This window comes from Rana temporaria, chromosome 2, assembly GCF_905171775.1.
Source record: "Rana temporaria chromosome 2, aRanTem1.1, whole genome shotgun sequence".
NCBI lineage: Eukaryota > Metazoa > Chordata > Amphibia > Anura > Ranidae > Rana > Rana temporaria.
Genome location: NC_053490.1, coordinates 537,225,622 through 537,239,526, shown reverse-complemented (window position 1 = coordinate 537,239,526; position 13,905 = coordinate 537,225,622). Strand labels below are relative to the sequence as shown.

General features: G+C 53.7%; 2 protein-coding genes across 3 annotated transcripts in view; one reads left to right on the top strand and one right to left on the bottom strand.

Moving 5' to 3' along the window:
• Positions 1-4,603, bottom strand: part of POPDC2 (popeye domain containing 2) — a 44,531-nt gene extending 39,928 nt beyond the window's left edge. The window contains exon 1 of one of the 2 annotated variants that reach the window (XM_040339213.1): positions 4,332-4,603. In XM_040339213.1, the coding sequence (XP_040195147.1) occupies positions 4,332-4,380 (49 nt within the window). In that variant the 5' untranslated portion in view covers positions 4,381-4,603. The remainder of the gene's footprint in view (positions 1-4,331) is intronic. The other variant, XM_040339211.1, reaches the window with a different exon arrangement.
• Positions 4,604-11,422: 6,819 nt separating this feature from the next.
• The window catches only part of CFAP91 (cilia and flagella associated protein 91), a 37,324-nt gene continuing 34,841 nt past the window's right edge, over positions 11,423-13,905 (top strand). The window contains exon 1 of the mRNA XM_040339210.1: positions 11,423-11,573. Within this exon, the coding sequence (XP_040195144.1) occupies positions 11,492-11,573 (82 nt within the window). The 5' untranslated portion in view covers positions 11,423-11,491. The remainder of the gene's footprint in view (positions 11,574-13,905) is intronic.

Genomic DNA, 13,905 nt, shown 5'->3' with positions numbered 1-13,905 from the left:
CAAAGGCTCCTATCACATAATAGGTCACCCCTTCAAAATAGAGTCTTTCCATCACACAATGTTCCCCCTATAAATCAGAGCCCCCCCCCCCCCAACACCACTGAGTCCCCCATCACATCAGGACCCCCCCTCACATCAGAGGCCACCTTAAAGTCACAGGCCCCCCATCACATCAGAATCTCCTCCTTCACACCTTCACGTCAAGGGCTACTATGATATCAGATGTCTCTCCTTCATGTCAGAGTCCCCTCGTACATCAGGGGCCCACCATCACCACAAAGTCTCCCATCTTAGAGTCAGAGGCCCTCCATAATATCAGCCCCCCCCCTTTCATCAGAGTCCTCATTCACATCACATGTCTCCATCATATCAGAGTTCTCTTTTACATCAAACTCCCCACTATACATCAGCCCCCCCCCCCCATCAGTGAGCCAGAACCCTGCCACCCCATCACATTAGAACTCCCCCGATGACATCAGAGTTCCCCCATACATAAGAGGCCCCCCATCACAGAGTCCGAGCCCCCCCTATCACATTGGAGTCCCCCTTCTCATTAGAGTCCTCGTTCACATCAGAGGCCCCCATCACATTAGAGTCCGTCCTATACATAAGAGGCTTCCATCCCCACAAAGCCCCCCACCAACACAGGGCCAGAGGCCTAATATCAGAACCCCCCCCTTTTATCAGAGTCCTCTTTCACATTTTAAGTCCCCATCATGTCAGAGCTCCCTCTTCACACCAGAGTCCTCCATCACCACAGAGCCCCCCCATCACACAGTCAGAGGTCCCTCCATCACATCAGAACCCCCTCCTTGACATCAGAGCCCATGTTCACATCACAGGGCCCCCATTACAGAGTCCCCCCATACATCACCAAAAAAAACCCCTTCTCATCAAAGTCATCCTTCACATCAGAGGCCTCCATCACCACAAAGTCCCCCCCATCACAGAGTCAGAGGCCCTCCATATCAGAGCCCCTCCCTTTCATAAGAGGTCTGCTTCATATCAGAGCTTCCTCTTCACCCCATAGTCCTCCTATCACATCATACTCCCCCATATACATTAGAAGCCCCCCCCCCCCCCCATCACAGAGTCCTTGTAAAATCAGAGGTCCCCATCATATCAGAGCTCTCTCCTCACACCAGAGTCTTATTTGACATCACAGTCCTCCCTAAAAATCAGAGGACCCCCTCCCCTCTTTACAGATCAAGAGCCCCCCACCCCATTACATCAGAGTCTCCCTTATGTAGCAGAAGCCCCTCATCACCTACAAAGTCCCTCCACCAAAGAGTGGTTCCTTGTCACATCAGGCCCCCCGCCCCCCAATCACAGAGTCCTTTCATCCATCCCTGATCCAGACTGGGCTTGTGGCACCCCGGGGGGAACCCAAAGGGCACACTAGTGTGCGGTGTCACCCTTAAAGTGAACTTGTCAGTATGGCTCCTACCTGAACTTACCCACTGCACTGCCCTTCCTCCAGAGGTCTCGCTAGTTCCCGAGCAGACAGGTTGCTTTGTGATGCAATGGAACTAGCACCGCTTCCAGAAGTCGGACGGCGACCTCCTGCTGCGTCTCGCCTGTGCTAGACTGGTTCTCTTCTCCAAGAAACACATTACAAGATGGTAGTTTGGGCACTTTTGTTGGGCATGAGGGGGTGATATACCTTTAAGGTGTACTCAGGCTGAGTCTTCTCTCTGCTCAGATTGTACAATAGATGATGACAGATCGAAACCGAGAGGTTCCACCGGATACACGATACCAGCCGCCGGCTATTGTGCCCCGTCTGCTGAATGAGGGGGACCAACCAAAGTATCATCGTACCATGAGAAGTAGGGGTGCAACGGATCAAAAAACTCATGGTTCGGATCGTTCCTCGGATCAGTCACGGATCGGCAAAAAATAAATAAATAAAATAAATCTCCCCCACTGTAATATCCACATGTCCCCCCCCCCCCACCAACTATAGTACCCCCTCGGTGCAGACACCCCCCCCTCCTCTCAGTACAGTGCCCTCCTGAGTACAGTGACCCCCCCTCCTGAGTACAGTGACCCCCCCTCCTCAGTACAGTGACCCCCCCTCCTCAGTACAGTGACCCCCCCTCCTCAGTACAGTGACCCCCCCCCCAGCTAGTACCGACAGGCACTCCCCGAGCGGTGTGTCCGAGTGCGGGCTCCTCCTCTGTGGGTGTAAACAGAGGAGGGCCGCCGCCGGGTGTACCAAGATGGCCGCGGCTCCGGAGCTAGGCCGAAGCCGCAGCCTTTCCTAATGTTACGGCGGCGGCTCCGGAGCTAGGCCGAAGCCGCGGCCTTTCCTAGCGTTATGGTCGAGGCTTCGGCCTACCTCCGAAGCCGCGGCCATAACATTAGGAAAGGCTGCGGCTTCGGCCTAGCTCCGGAGCCGCCGCCGTAACATTAGGAAAGGCGGCGGCTTTGGCCTAGCTCCGGAGCCGTGGCAATCCGCGGATCACAGTGTGTTCCGATCCGAAGGGGGTGACCCGTTCGGATCACGGATCAACTGTGATCCCTTGCACCCCTAATGAGAAGCTACATTGTGCCCAATAATATTCAGCGTAGGGCCCTGCCTTCAGTCTTGCACAGTTATACCGGCTCCTCTCCTGGACTGAAATGGCTTCCTCTGAATTCACTCCACACTGTGAGCTTCTCACAATATGCATTAGAAGCTGCAGTAAATCAGATAGAGCCCCGCCTCCTCCCCAGCCTGACTTACTGTCCCTGGCCCCGCCCTTACCCCATCCAGGTTGCGGGCAGCTTTTCCTCCCGGCCTATCCAGTCTTAGTATCCTGTCCTGATTGGCCCAGGAGGAGAAGAAGGAAGACAATAGCAAATGTTGGTTTGCTAGTGTCACGACTGGGCGGGCTTCGGGCACAGTGCTCTGCGCCCCAAGCCCAACCTTTTTGAAGCCAATTAGAGCCTCCGGCTCTAATCACGTGCTTAAAAGAGAAAAAACTTGTACAACTTAATGTGTCCAGCGTCCCGCATGGAGATTGGGGGGGCGGCGCCCCTTATGGACCGGGCTCCGCTGATTTGCATAACTCCTCCCAAGGGCCAGCCCACTGCTTGCCTCAGACTTTAGGGCTCCATTCACATCTGAACGACTTGAATTGGAAATAGCGGGACGCTTGTGCAATGCCATTACTTCTTAAACCTTTCCCGTCCGCGCTAAAGACCTACATGGCCGGGAGGCCGTCAATAGATGTCCTCCCCTTTGCACGCTCCCCGTGCGCACCCTGTAAGGCGCTGGAAACAAGCTCTGTGAGTCAATTAGACATGGGTGATCACAGATCGGAATAAGGGGCCGATCCCGGCCCCTTACCACGTGATCAGCTGTCAGCCAATGACAATGGTCGTCAGTCAGCCCCTGGGCCACAGAGTCCCAGCAGGGGTAGGGCGAGCCACCGGTGCCGTAATCGGTGTTTGATCACAGGTAAATACGGTGGCCGTGAGGCCCCTGTGAGTGCGAGGCCTTAGGTGACCGTCTAATTTAGCTAATTAGGAGGCCGTGTATAGCACCCTACTGGCCCCTCCCACCAGCCATGATGTGCCTTGCGTAGAGAAGCACAGAAACCCAATGATGCCTTTAGAATAGTCTATAATAAAGTTAATAATGAAAATGGAAAGGTGGATTGAGAGAACTGAGTGAAAGGGGCGGGGCCAGGAACAGTCAGGCTGCGTAGGAAAGGGGCGAGATGATGCCGTGTGTCCTCCAGCCAGGAAATGAGACGGAGCTCTGACTTGCTGCAGCTTCTAATGCACATGATGAGAAGCTCACAGTGTGCGGTGAAATCAGAGGAAGCCGTTTCAGCCCAGGGGGAGGAGCCAGTGCAACTCTGAAGTTGAGGATTTCAAATATGCCCAAACTTTGCTGAATGGGTTGAACCAATGCCGGTGCCCCAATGGGGATATTTCCCTTCACTTCCTGCCCCGAAGGAAGTGAGAAAATCCCCTTTTTAGTGGAACGGGTGTCCCCATTAAAAGATTTCCCCTCATTTCCTGTTCCGGTGACAACTGTAAAACGTTGGCTCCCCCCCCCCCCCTGACTTTGTGACAATTATTAGGATGCGGAATCTGATCCGGCTGCCATAGTAAAGGCCGGTCCTCCCAATGGCTTTGTTTTCCTTTTAATGCATTGAGCAAAAGTGGAAGTGCGGTAATCAATCAGAAACCGCCTTCCATTAGCCCGACCACAAATGACCCCGTGAACCTGATGAGCTGAGCGCCGCTCCGCCGCTCCTCCTTGGGGAATAATTCGGAGGACACAGGAGGTGGTGACACCCTGCCCCCACCCCCCGTCATACAATAACAGGACTTACCTGGACAGGTGTGCGCCTCGTCCGTTTCCTTGGCGAAGATTCCTCCCATCCCAGACACATCGCGCTTTTTTCCGGAGAGAGACGAGCCGCGAGGCGTATCACATCCTCAACCACAGACTGCCTTCATCTACAATGTGTGATAAATAATTCAGGGGCCCCCCGGGGACACAGGCTGTGAGCGGAGGCGCTGGGAGAGGCAGGTGTGAGATCAGACAGGCGGGAGGGAGGGAAGTCAGCCAGGTGAGAGGCTGCACAGGTAAGTGCTATAGAGAGAGGACAGGTGGGAGGGAGGGAAGCCAGCCAGGTGAGAGGCTGCACAGGTAAGTGCTATAGAGAGAGGACAGGTGAGAGGCTGCACAGGTAAGTGCTATAGAGAAATGACAGGTGAGAGCTATAGAGAGAGTACAGGTGGGAGGCTGCACAGGTAAGTGCTATAGAGAGAGGACAGATGAGAGGCTGCACAGGTAAGTACTATAGAGAAAGGACAGATGAGAGGCTGCACAGGTAAGTGTTATAGAGAGAGGACAGGTGAGAGGCTGCACAGGTAAGTGCTATAGAGAGAGGACAGGTGGGAGGCTGCACAGGTGAGTACTATAGAGAGAGGACAGGTGAGAGGCTGCACAGGTAAGTGCTATAGAGAGAGGACAGGTGGTAGGCTGCACAGGTGAGTACTATAGAGAGAGGACAGGTGGGAGGCTGCACAGGTAAGTACTATAGAGAGAGGACAGGAGAGAGGCTGCACAGGTGAGTACTATAGAGAGAGGACAGGTGAGAGGCTGCACAGGTAAGTGCTATAGAGAGAGGACAGGTGGGAGGCTGCACAGGTAAGTGCTATAGAGAGAGGACAGATGAGAGGCTGCACAGGTAAGTGCTATAGAGAGAGGACAGGTGAGAGGCTGCACAGGTAAGTGCTATAGAGAGAGGACAGGTGGGAGGCTGCACAGGTAAGTGCTATAGAGAGAGGACAGATGAGAGGCTGCACAGGTAAGTGCTATAGAGAGAGGACAGATGAGAGGCTGCACAGGTAAGTGCTATAGAGAGAGGACAGGTGAGAGGCTGCACAGGTAAGTGCTATAGAGAGAGGACAGGTGGGAGGCTGCACAGGTAAGTGCTATAGAGAGAGGACAGGTGGGAGGCTGCACAGGTAAGTGCTATAGAGAGAGGACAGGTGGGAGGCTGCACAGGTAAGTGCTATAGAGAAAGAACAGGTGGGAGGCTGCACAGGTAAGTGCTATAGAGAAAGGACAGATGGGAGGCTGCACAGGTGAGTACTATAGAGAGAGAGGACAGGTGGGAGGCTGCACAGGTAAGTACTATAGAGAGAGAGAGGACAGGTGAGAGGCTGCACAGGTAAGTACTATAGAGAGAGGACAGGTGGGCGGCTGCACAGGTAAGTGCTATAGAGAGAGGACAGGTGAGAGGCTGCACAGGTAAGTGCTATAGAGAGAGGACAGGTGAGTGCTATAGAGGACAGGTGAGAGCTGCACAGGTAAGTGCTATAGAGCAAGGACAGGTGAGAGGGTGCACAGGTAAGTACTATAGAGAGAGGACAGGTGAGAGGCCACACGGGTAAGTCCTATAGAGAGAGAGGACAGGAGAAAGGCTGCACAGGTAAGTACTATAGACAGAGGACAGGTGAGAGGCTGCACAGGTAAGTCCTGTAGAGAGAGTACAGGTGAGAGGCTGCACAGGTAAGTACTATATAAAAAGGACAGGTGAGAGGCTGCACAGGTAAGTTCTATAGAGAGAGGACAGAAGAGAGGCTACACAGGTAAGTCCTATCGATAGTGGACAGGAGAGAGGCCACACAGGTAAGTGCTATAGAGAGAGGACAGGTGAGAGGCTGCACAGGTAAGTGTTACAGAGAGAGGACGGGTGAGAGGCTGCACAGGTAAGTGCTATAGAGAGAGGACAGGTGAGAGCCCGCACAGGTAAGTGCTATAGAGAGAGGACAGGTGGGAGGCTGCACAGGTAAGTACTATAGAGAGAGGACAGGTGAGAGGCCACACAGGTGAGTCCTATAGAGAGAGAGGACAGGAGAAAGGCTGCTCAGGTAAGTACTATAGAGAGAGGACAGCTGAGAGGCTGCACAGGTAAGTACTATAGAGAGAGGACAGGTGAGAGGCTGCACAGGTAAGTACTATAGAGAAAGGACAGGTGAGAGGCTGCACAGGTAAGTACTATAGAGAAAGGACAGATGAGAGGCTGCATATGTAAGTACTATAGACCGAGGACAGGAGAGAGGCTGCACAGGTAAGTACTATAGAGTACAGGTGAGAGGCCACACAGGTAAGTACTATAGAGAGAGGACAGGAGAGAGGCTGCACAGGTAAGTGCTATAGAGAGAGGACAGGTGAGAGGCTGCACAGGTAAGTGCTATAGAGAGAGGACAGGTGGGAGGCTGCACAGGTAAGTGCTATAGAGAGAGGACAGGTGGGAGGCTGCACAGGTAAGTGCTATAGAGAGAGGACAGGTGGGAGGCTGCACAGGTAAATGCTATAGAGAAAGAACAGGTGGGAGGCTGCACAGGTAAGTGCTATAGAGAAAGGACAGATGGGAGGCTGCACAGGTGAGTACTATAGAGAGAGAGGACAGGTGGGAGGCTGCACAGGTAAGTACTATAGAGAGAGAGAGGACAGGTGAGAGGCTGCACAGGTAAGTACTATAGAGAGAGGACAGGTGGGCGGCTGCACAGGTAAGTGCTATAGAGAGAGGACAGGTGAGAGGCTGCACAGGTAAGTGCTATAGAGAGAGGACAGGTGAGTGCTATAGAGGACAGGTGAGAGGCCACACAGGTAAGTACTATAGAGAGAGGACAGGAGAGAGGCTGCACAGGTAAGTGTTATAGAGAGAGTACAGGTGAGAGGCTGCACAGGTAAGTACTATAGAGAGAGTACAGGTGAGGGGCTACACAGGTAAGTCCTATAGAGAGAGTACAGGTGGGAGGCTGCACAGGTAAGTGCTATAGAGAGAGGACGGGTGAGAGGCTGCATAGGTAAGTACTATAGAGAGAGTACAGGTGAGAGGCTGCATAGGTAAGTACTATAGAGAGAGTACAGGTGAGAGGCTGCACAGGTAAGTACTATAGAGGACAGGTGAGAGGCTGCATAGTTGAGTACTATAGAGAGAGGACAGGTGAGAGGCTGCACAGGTAAGTGCTATAGAGAGAGGACAGGTGAGAGGCTGCCCAGGTAAGTGCTATAGAGAGGACAGGTGGGAGGCTGCACAGGTAAGTGCTATAGAGAGAGGACGAGTGAGAGGCTGCACAGGTAAGTACTATAGAGAAAGGACAGGTGAGAGGCTGCACAGGTAAGTGCTATAGAGAGAGGACGGGTGAGAGGCTGCACAGGTAAGTGCTATAGAGAGAGGACGGGTGAGAGGCTGCACAGGTAAGTGCTATAGAGAGAGGACAGGTGGGAGGCTGCACAGGTAAGTGCTATAGAGAGAGGACAGGTGGGAGGCTGCACAGGTAAGTGCTATAGAGAGAGGACAGGTGGGAGGCTGCACAGGTAAGTGCTATAGAGAAAGAACAGGTGGGAGGCTGCACAGGTAAGTGCTATAGAGAAAGGACAGATGGGAGGCTGCACAGGTGAGTACTATAGAGAGAGAGGACAGGTGGGAGGCTGCACAGGTAAGTACTATAGAGAGAGAGAGGACAGGTGAGAGGCTGCACAGGTAAGTACTATAGAGAGAGGACAGGTGGGCGGCTGCACAGGTAAGTGCTATAGAGAGAGGACAGGTGAGAGGCTGCACAGGTAAGTGCTATAGAGAGAGGACAGGTGAGTGCTATAGAGGACAGGTGAGAGCTGCACAGGTAAGTGCTATAGAGCAAGGACAGGTGAGAGGGTGCACAGGTAAGTACTATAGAGAGAGGACAGGTGAGAGGCCACACGGGTAAGTCCTATAGAGAGAGAGGACAGGAGAAAGGCTGCACAGGTAAGTACTATAGACAGAGGACAGGTGAGAGGCTGCACAGGTAAGTCCTGTAGAGAGAGTACAGGTGAGAGGCTGCACAGGTAAGTACTATAGAAAAAGGACAGGTGAGAGGCTGCACAGGTAAGTTCTATAGAGAGAGGACAGAAGAGAGGCTACACAGGTAAGTCCTATCGATAGTGGACAGGAGAGAGGCCACACAGGTAAGTGCTATAGAGAGAGGACAGGTGAGAGGCTGCACAGGTAAGTGTTACAGAGAGAGGACGGGTGAGAGGCTGCACAGGTAAGTGCTATAGAGAGAGGACAGGTGAGAGGCCGCACAGGTAAGTGCTATAGAGAGAGGACAGGTGAGAGGCCACACAGGTGAGTCCTATAGAGAGAGAGGACAGGAGAAAGGCTGCTCAGGTAAGTACTATAGAGAGAGGACAGCTGAGAGGCTGCACAGGTAAGTACTATAGAGAGAGGACAGGTGAGAGGCTGCACAGGTAAGTACTATAGAGAAAGGACAGGTGAGAGGCTGCACAGGTAAGTACTATAGAGAAAGGACAGATGAGAGGCTGCATATGTAAGTACTATAGACCGAGGACAGGAGAGAGGCTGCACAGGTAAGTACTATAGAGTACAGGTGAGAGGCCACACAGGTAAGTACTATAGAGAGAGGACAGGAGAGAGGCTGCACAGGTAAGTGCTATAGAGGACAGGTGAGAGGCTGCACAGGTAAGTGCTATAGAGAGAGGACAGGTGGGAGGCTGCACAGGTAAGTGCTATAGAGAGAGGACAGGTGGGAGGCTGCACAGGTAAGTGCTATAGAGAGAGGACAGGTGGGAGGCTGCACAGGTAAATGCTATAGAGAAAGAACAGGTGGGAGGCTGCACAGGTAAGTGCTATAGAGAAAGGACAGATGGGAGGCTGCACAGGTGAGTACTATAGAGAGAGAGGACAGGTGGGAGGCTGCACAGGTAAGTACTATAGAGAGAGAGAGGACAGGTGAGAGGCTGCACAGGTAAGTACTATAGAGAGAGGACAGGTGGGCGGCTGCACAGGTAAGTGCTATAGAGAGAGGACAGGTGAGAGGCTGCACAGGTAAGTGCTATAGAGAGAGGACAGGTGAGTGCTATAGAGGACAGGTGAGAGGCCACACAGGTAAGTACTATAGAGAGAGGACAGGAGAGAGGCTGCACAGGTAAGTGTTATAGAGAGAGTACAGGTGAGAGGCTGCACAGGTAAGTACTATAGAGAGAGTACAGGTGAGGGGCTACACAGGTAAGTCCTATAGAGAGAGTACAGGTGGGAGGCTGCACAGGTAAGTGCTATAGAGAGAGGACGGGTGAGAGGCTGCATAGGTAAGTACTATAGAGAGAGTACAGGTGAGAGGCTGCATAGGTAAGTACTATAGAGAGAGTACAGGTGAGAGGCTGCACAGGTAAGTACTATAGAGGACAGGTGAGAGGCTGCATAGTTGAGTACTATAGAGAGAGGACAGGTGAGAGGCTGAACAGGTAAGTACTATAGAGAAAGGACAGGTGAGAGGCTGCCCAGGTAAGTGCTATAGAGAGGACAGGTGGGAGGCTGCACAGGTAAGTGCTATAGAGAGAGGACGAGTGAGAGGCTGCACAGGTAAGTACTATAGAGAAAGGACAGGTGAGAGGCTGCACAGGTAAGTGCTATAGAGAGAGGACGGGTGAGAGGCTGCACAGGTAAGTGCTATAGAGAGAGGACAGGTGGTAGGCTGCACAGGTAAGTACTATAGAGAGAGGACAGGTGAGAGGCTGCACAGGTAAGTACTATAGATAGAGGACAGGTGAGAGGCTGCACAGGTAAGTGCTATAGAGAGAGGACAGGTGAGAGGCTGCACAGGTAAGTACTATAGAGAGAGGACAGGTGGGAGGCTGCACAGGTAAGTGCTATAGAGAGAGGACGAGTGAGAGGCTGCACAGGTAAGTACTATAGAGAGAGGACAGGTGGGAGGCTGCACAGGTAAGTGCTATAGAGAGAGGACATGTGGGAGGCTGCACAGGTAAGTGCTATAGAGAGAGGACGAGTGAGAGGCTGCACAGGTAAGTACTATAGAGAGAGGACAGGTGGTAGGCTGCACAGGTAAGTACTATAGAGAGAGGACAGGTGAGAGGCTGCACAGGTAAGTACTATAGATAGAGGACAGGTGAGAGGCTGCACAGGTAAGTGCTATAGAGAGAGGACAGGTGAGAGGCTGCACAGGTAAGTACTATAGAGAGAGGACGAGTGAGAGGCTGCACAGGTAAGTACTATAGAGAGAGGACAGGTGGGAGGCTGCACAGGTAAGTACTATAGAGAGAGGACAGGTGGGAGGCTGCACAGGTAAGTGTTATAGAGGACAGGTGAAAGGCTGCATAGGTAAGTCCTATAGAGAGAGGACAGGTGAGAGGCTGCACAGGTAAGTACTATAGAGAGATGAAAGGTCAGTAAGTGAGAAATCTATTGGGGACACCAGAACTATCTGTTTGGAGGGATTCCCTCTCACTTCCTGTCGTGTCTCCACAACAGGAAGTAAGGTGAAATCTTCCATTGGGGACACCAGAACTGTCACTCCTCTCAGTTCCTGCTTGTTCCCCAGAACAGGAAGTGAAGATAAATTTTCCAATGGGTTTCCCAGAACTGTCACTTTGGAGAGATCCCTTTCCACTTCCTGATGTGTCACCAGAACAGAAAGTGAGTAGAAATCCTCCAATGGGGACACCAGAACTGTCATTTTGGAAGGCTCTCCTCCCGCTTCCTGCTGTGTCTTTGGAACAGGAAGTGAGGATAAATCTTCCAATGGGAACACATGAAATATCCTGTTCTTCCATGGTGACCCCAGAATTATCTGACATTAGGGTGTCCCCTTATAAAGAGGACCTGTCATCTGACTCTGACGTCACTACATAACAAGCATGCATCCAGTGAAGTCTCTGAACTCCCAGCCTGCACAGGGACCCCATTGGGACGGATTTCTGGTCAGTGACCCCGGAAATACAGGAAAGTCACCGGGCTCTGCTGTGAGCTGAACTCTGCACTGACATCACCTGGGAGAGGAGGAGGAGCCATCTCATACACTCCTCCCCTCTCAGTTCGGGTCGCACAGGATGCCGGGAGATGTAGTCTTCTCTCTCCGCTCCGCCCCCCGCCCTCACGTGACTTGGTTTCCCTGGGAACCGACAGCGGCGGCCCGTCTCCATGGTGACGCTGTACGGAGAGATCCACGGAGGAGCATGAGCCGGACCCTGACCACCCAGACCCGGGCGGGCCCCGGGGGCCCCTACAGAGCCAGCCGGACCTATGACTTCCTCTACGGTACCGGGACCCCTTATATCTGACCCCCATAACTGGGGACCCCAACATCCTGACCTCACCCGAGAACCCCAAGTGCCTGAACCTCCAGCTGGGGGCCCCTCTGACCCCTTCCCCCCCGTACCTAGGGACCCCAACATTCTGACCTCACCCGAGAACCCCAAGAAACCTGAACCTCCAGCTGGGGGCCCCTCTGACCCCTCCCACCCTTACCTGGGGACCCCAACATCCTGACCTCACCCGAGAACCCCAAGAAACCTGAACCTCCAGCTGGGGGCCCCTCTGACCCCTTCCCCCCCGTACCTAGGGACCCCAACATTCTGAAATCACCCGAGAACCCCAAGAAACCTGAACCTCCAGCTGGGGGTCCCTCTGACCCCTCCCCCCATACCTAGGGACCCCAACATCCTGACCTCATCCGAGAACCCCAAGAAACCTGAACCTCCAGCTGGGGGCCCCTCTGACCCCTTCCCCCCCGTACCTAGGGACCCCAACATTCTGACCTCATCCGAGAACCCCAAGAAACCTGAACCTCCAGCTGGGGGCCCCTCTGACCCCCCCCCCCCCGTACCTAGGGACCCCAACATTCTGACCTCACCCGAGAACCCCAAGAAACCTGAACCTCCAGCTGGGGGCCCCTCTGACCCCTCCCACCCTTACCTGGGGACCCCAACATCCTGACCTCACCCGAGAACCCCAAGAAACCTGAACCTCCAGCTGGGGGCTCCTCTGACCCCTCCCCCCCGTACCTAGGGACCCCAACATTCTGACCTCACCCGAGAACCCCAAGAAACCTGAACCTCCAGCTGGGGCCCCTCTGACCCCTCCCCCCCCCCCCTACCTAGGAACCCCAACATTCTGACCTCACCCGAAAACCCCAAGAAACCTGAACCTTAATAAAGTGACCTCCAGCTGGGGGCCCCTCTGACCCCCCCCCCCCGTACCTAGGGACCCCAACATTCTGAACTTAACCTCAAATGGAGACCCCCAAACCTGACCCCCATGTACCTGGGGACCCCAACATCCTGACCTTCATCTCACCTGGCGACCCCCAAACATCTGAATTTCAACAAAGTGACTCTGACCTCCACTGGAGACCCCCCCCCCCCATACCTTATCCCTCCCAACCAAACCCCTCATAGTCATACCTGACCCCTCCCAGTCCCAACCCCCCTGTACCTGGGGACCCCAACATCTTCTTGACCTTCACCTCACCTGGGGACCCCCAAACATCCGAACCTCAACAAAGTGACCCCGACCTCCACTGGAGACCCCTCATATCTGATCCTTCCCAACCTGACCCTCCTATGTGATCCCTCATATCTGACTCCTCCCAGCCCGAACCCCCCCCCTGTACCTGGGGACCCCAACATCTTGACCTTCACCTCACCTGGGGACCCCCAAACATCTGAACCTCAACAAAGTGACCCCCAACCTCCACTGGAGACCCCTCATATCTGATCCTTCCCAACCTGACCCTCCTATGTGATCCCTCATATCTGACTCCTCCCAGCCCGACCCCCCCCCCCCCCCTGTACCTGAGGACCCTAACATCCTGACCATCACCTCACATGGGGATCCCCAAAAATCTGCCCCCCCCCACCAAAGTGACCCCTACCTGGGGACCCCATCATACCTGATCTCACCCCGCTTGACCCAACCCTGTACCCAGTTTCCCCAACAACCTCAACCCTGCCAACCGAACACCCTGGAGCTGGGAACCCCAACATACTAAACCTCTGTATCTGGGGACCACTCCCAATCTGACCCCCCCTGTACCTGGAAAACCCAACAACCTGATTTTTCACCTCACCTGGAGACCCCAAAAAATCTGCCCCCCCTGTGAAGGGCCTCTTGGGTAGTACTGGTTCTGGACAAAGGAAGCATTTACAGGGGAAAAAGTTCTGTTGAGGACGAGGGTTCGTCACACCCCCCTACCTGATCATTCCCAGCCTGACCCCCAATCACCCAATCCTGGACCTGGTGACCCCAACAACCTTAACCCTCCCAACCTGACCCCCATGAAACTGGAAACTCCAACATTCTGCAACTCTGTACCTGGGGACCCCTCTCAATCTGACCCCTCTTGTACCTGGAAACCATCACCAACCTAACCACCAACAACGTGACCCTTACATCAGTCGGGGACCCCCCATACCTGACCCCCCATACCTGACCTCCCAACCTGACCTCCCATGAACGAACTGCGGAGGTCCATTCTAAATCTGACCATACGTGACCCCAACCAACCTGACTTCTACTGTTCTTTACCTGACCCCCAAAATATCTGATCACCGATGTATCTGATGTACTTACTCCACCAATCTGCCTCCAA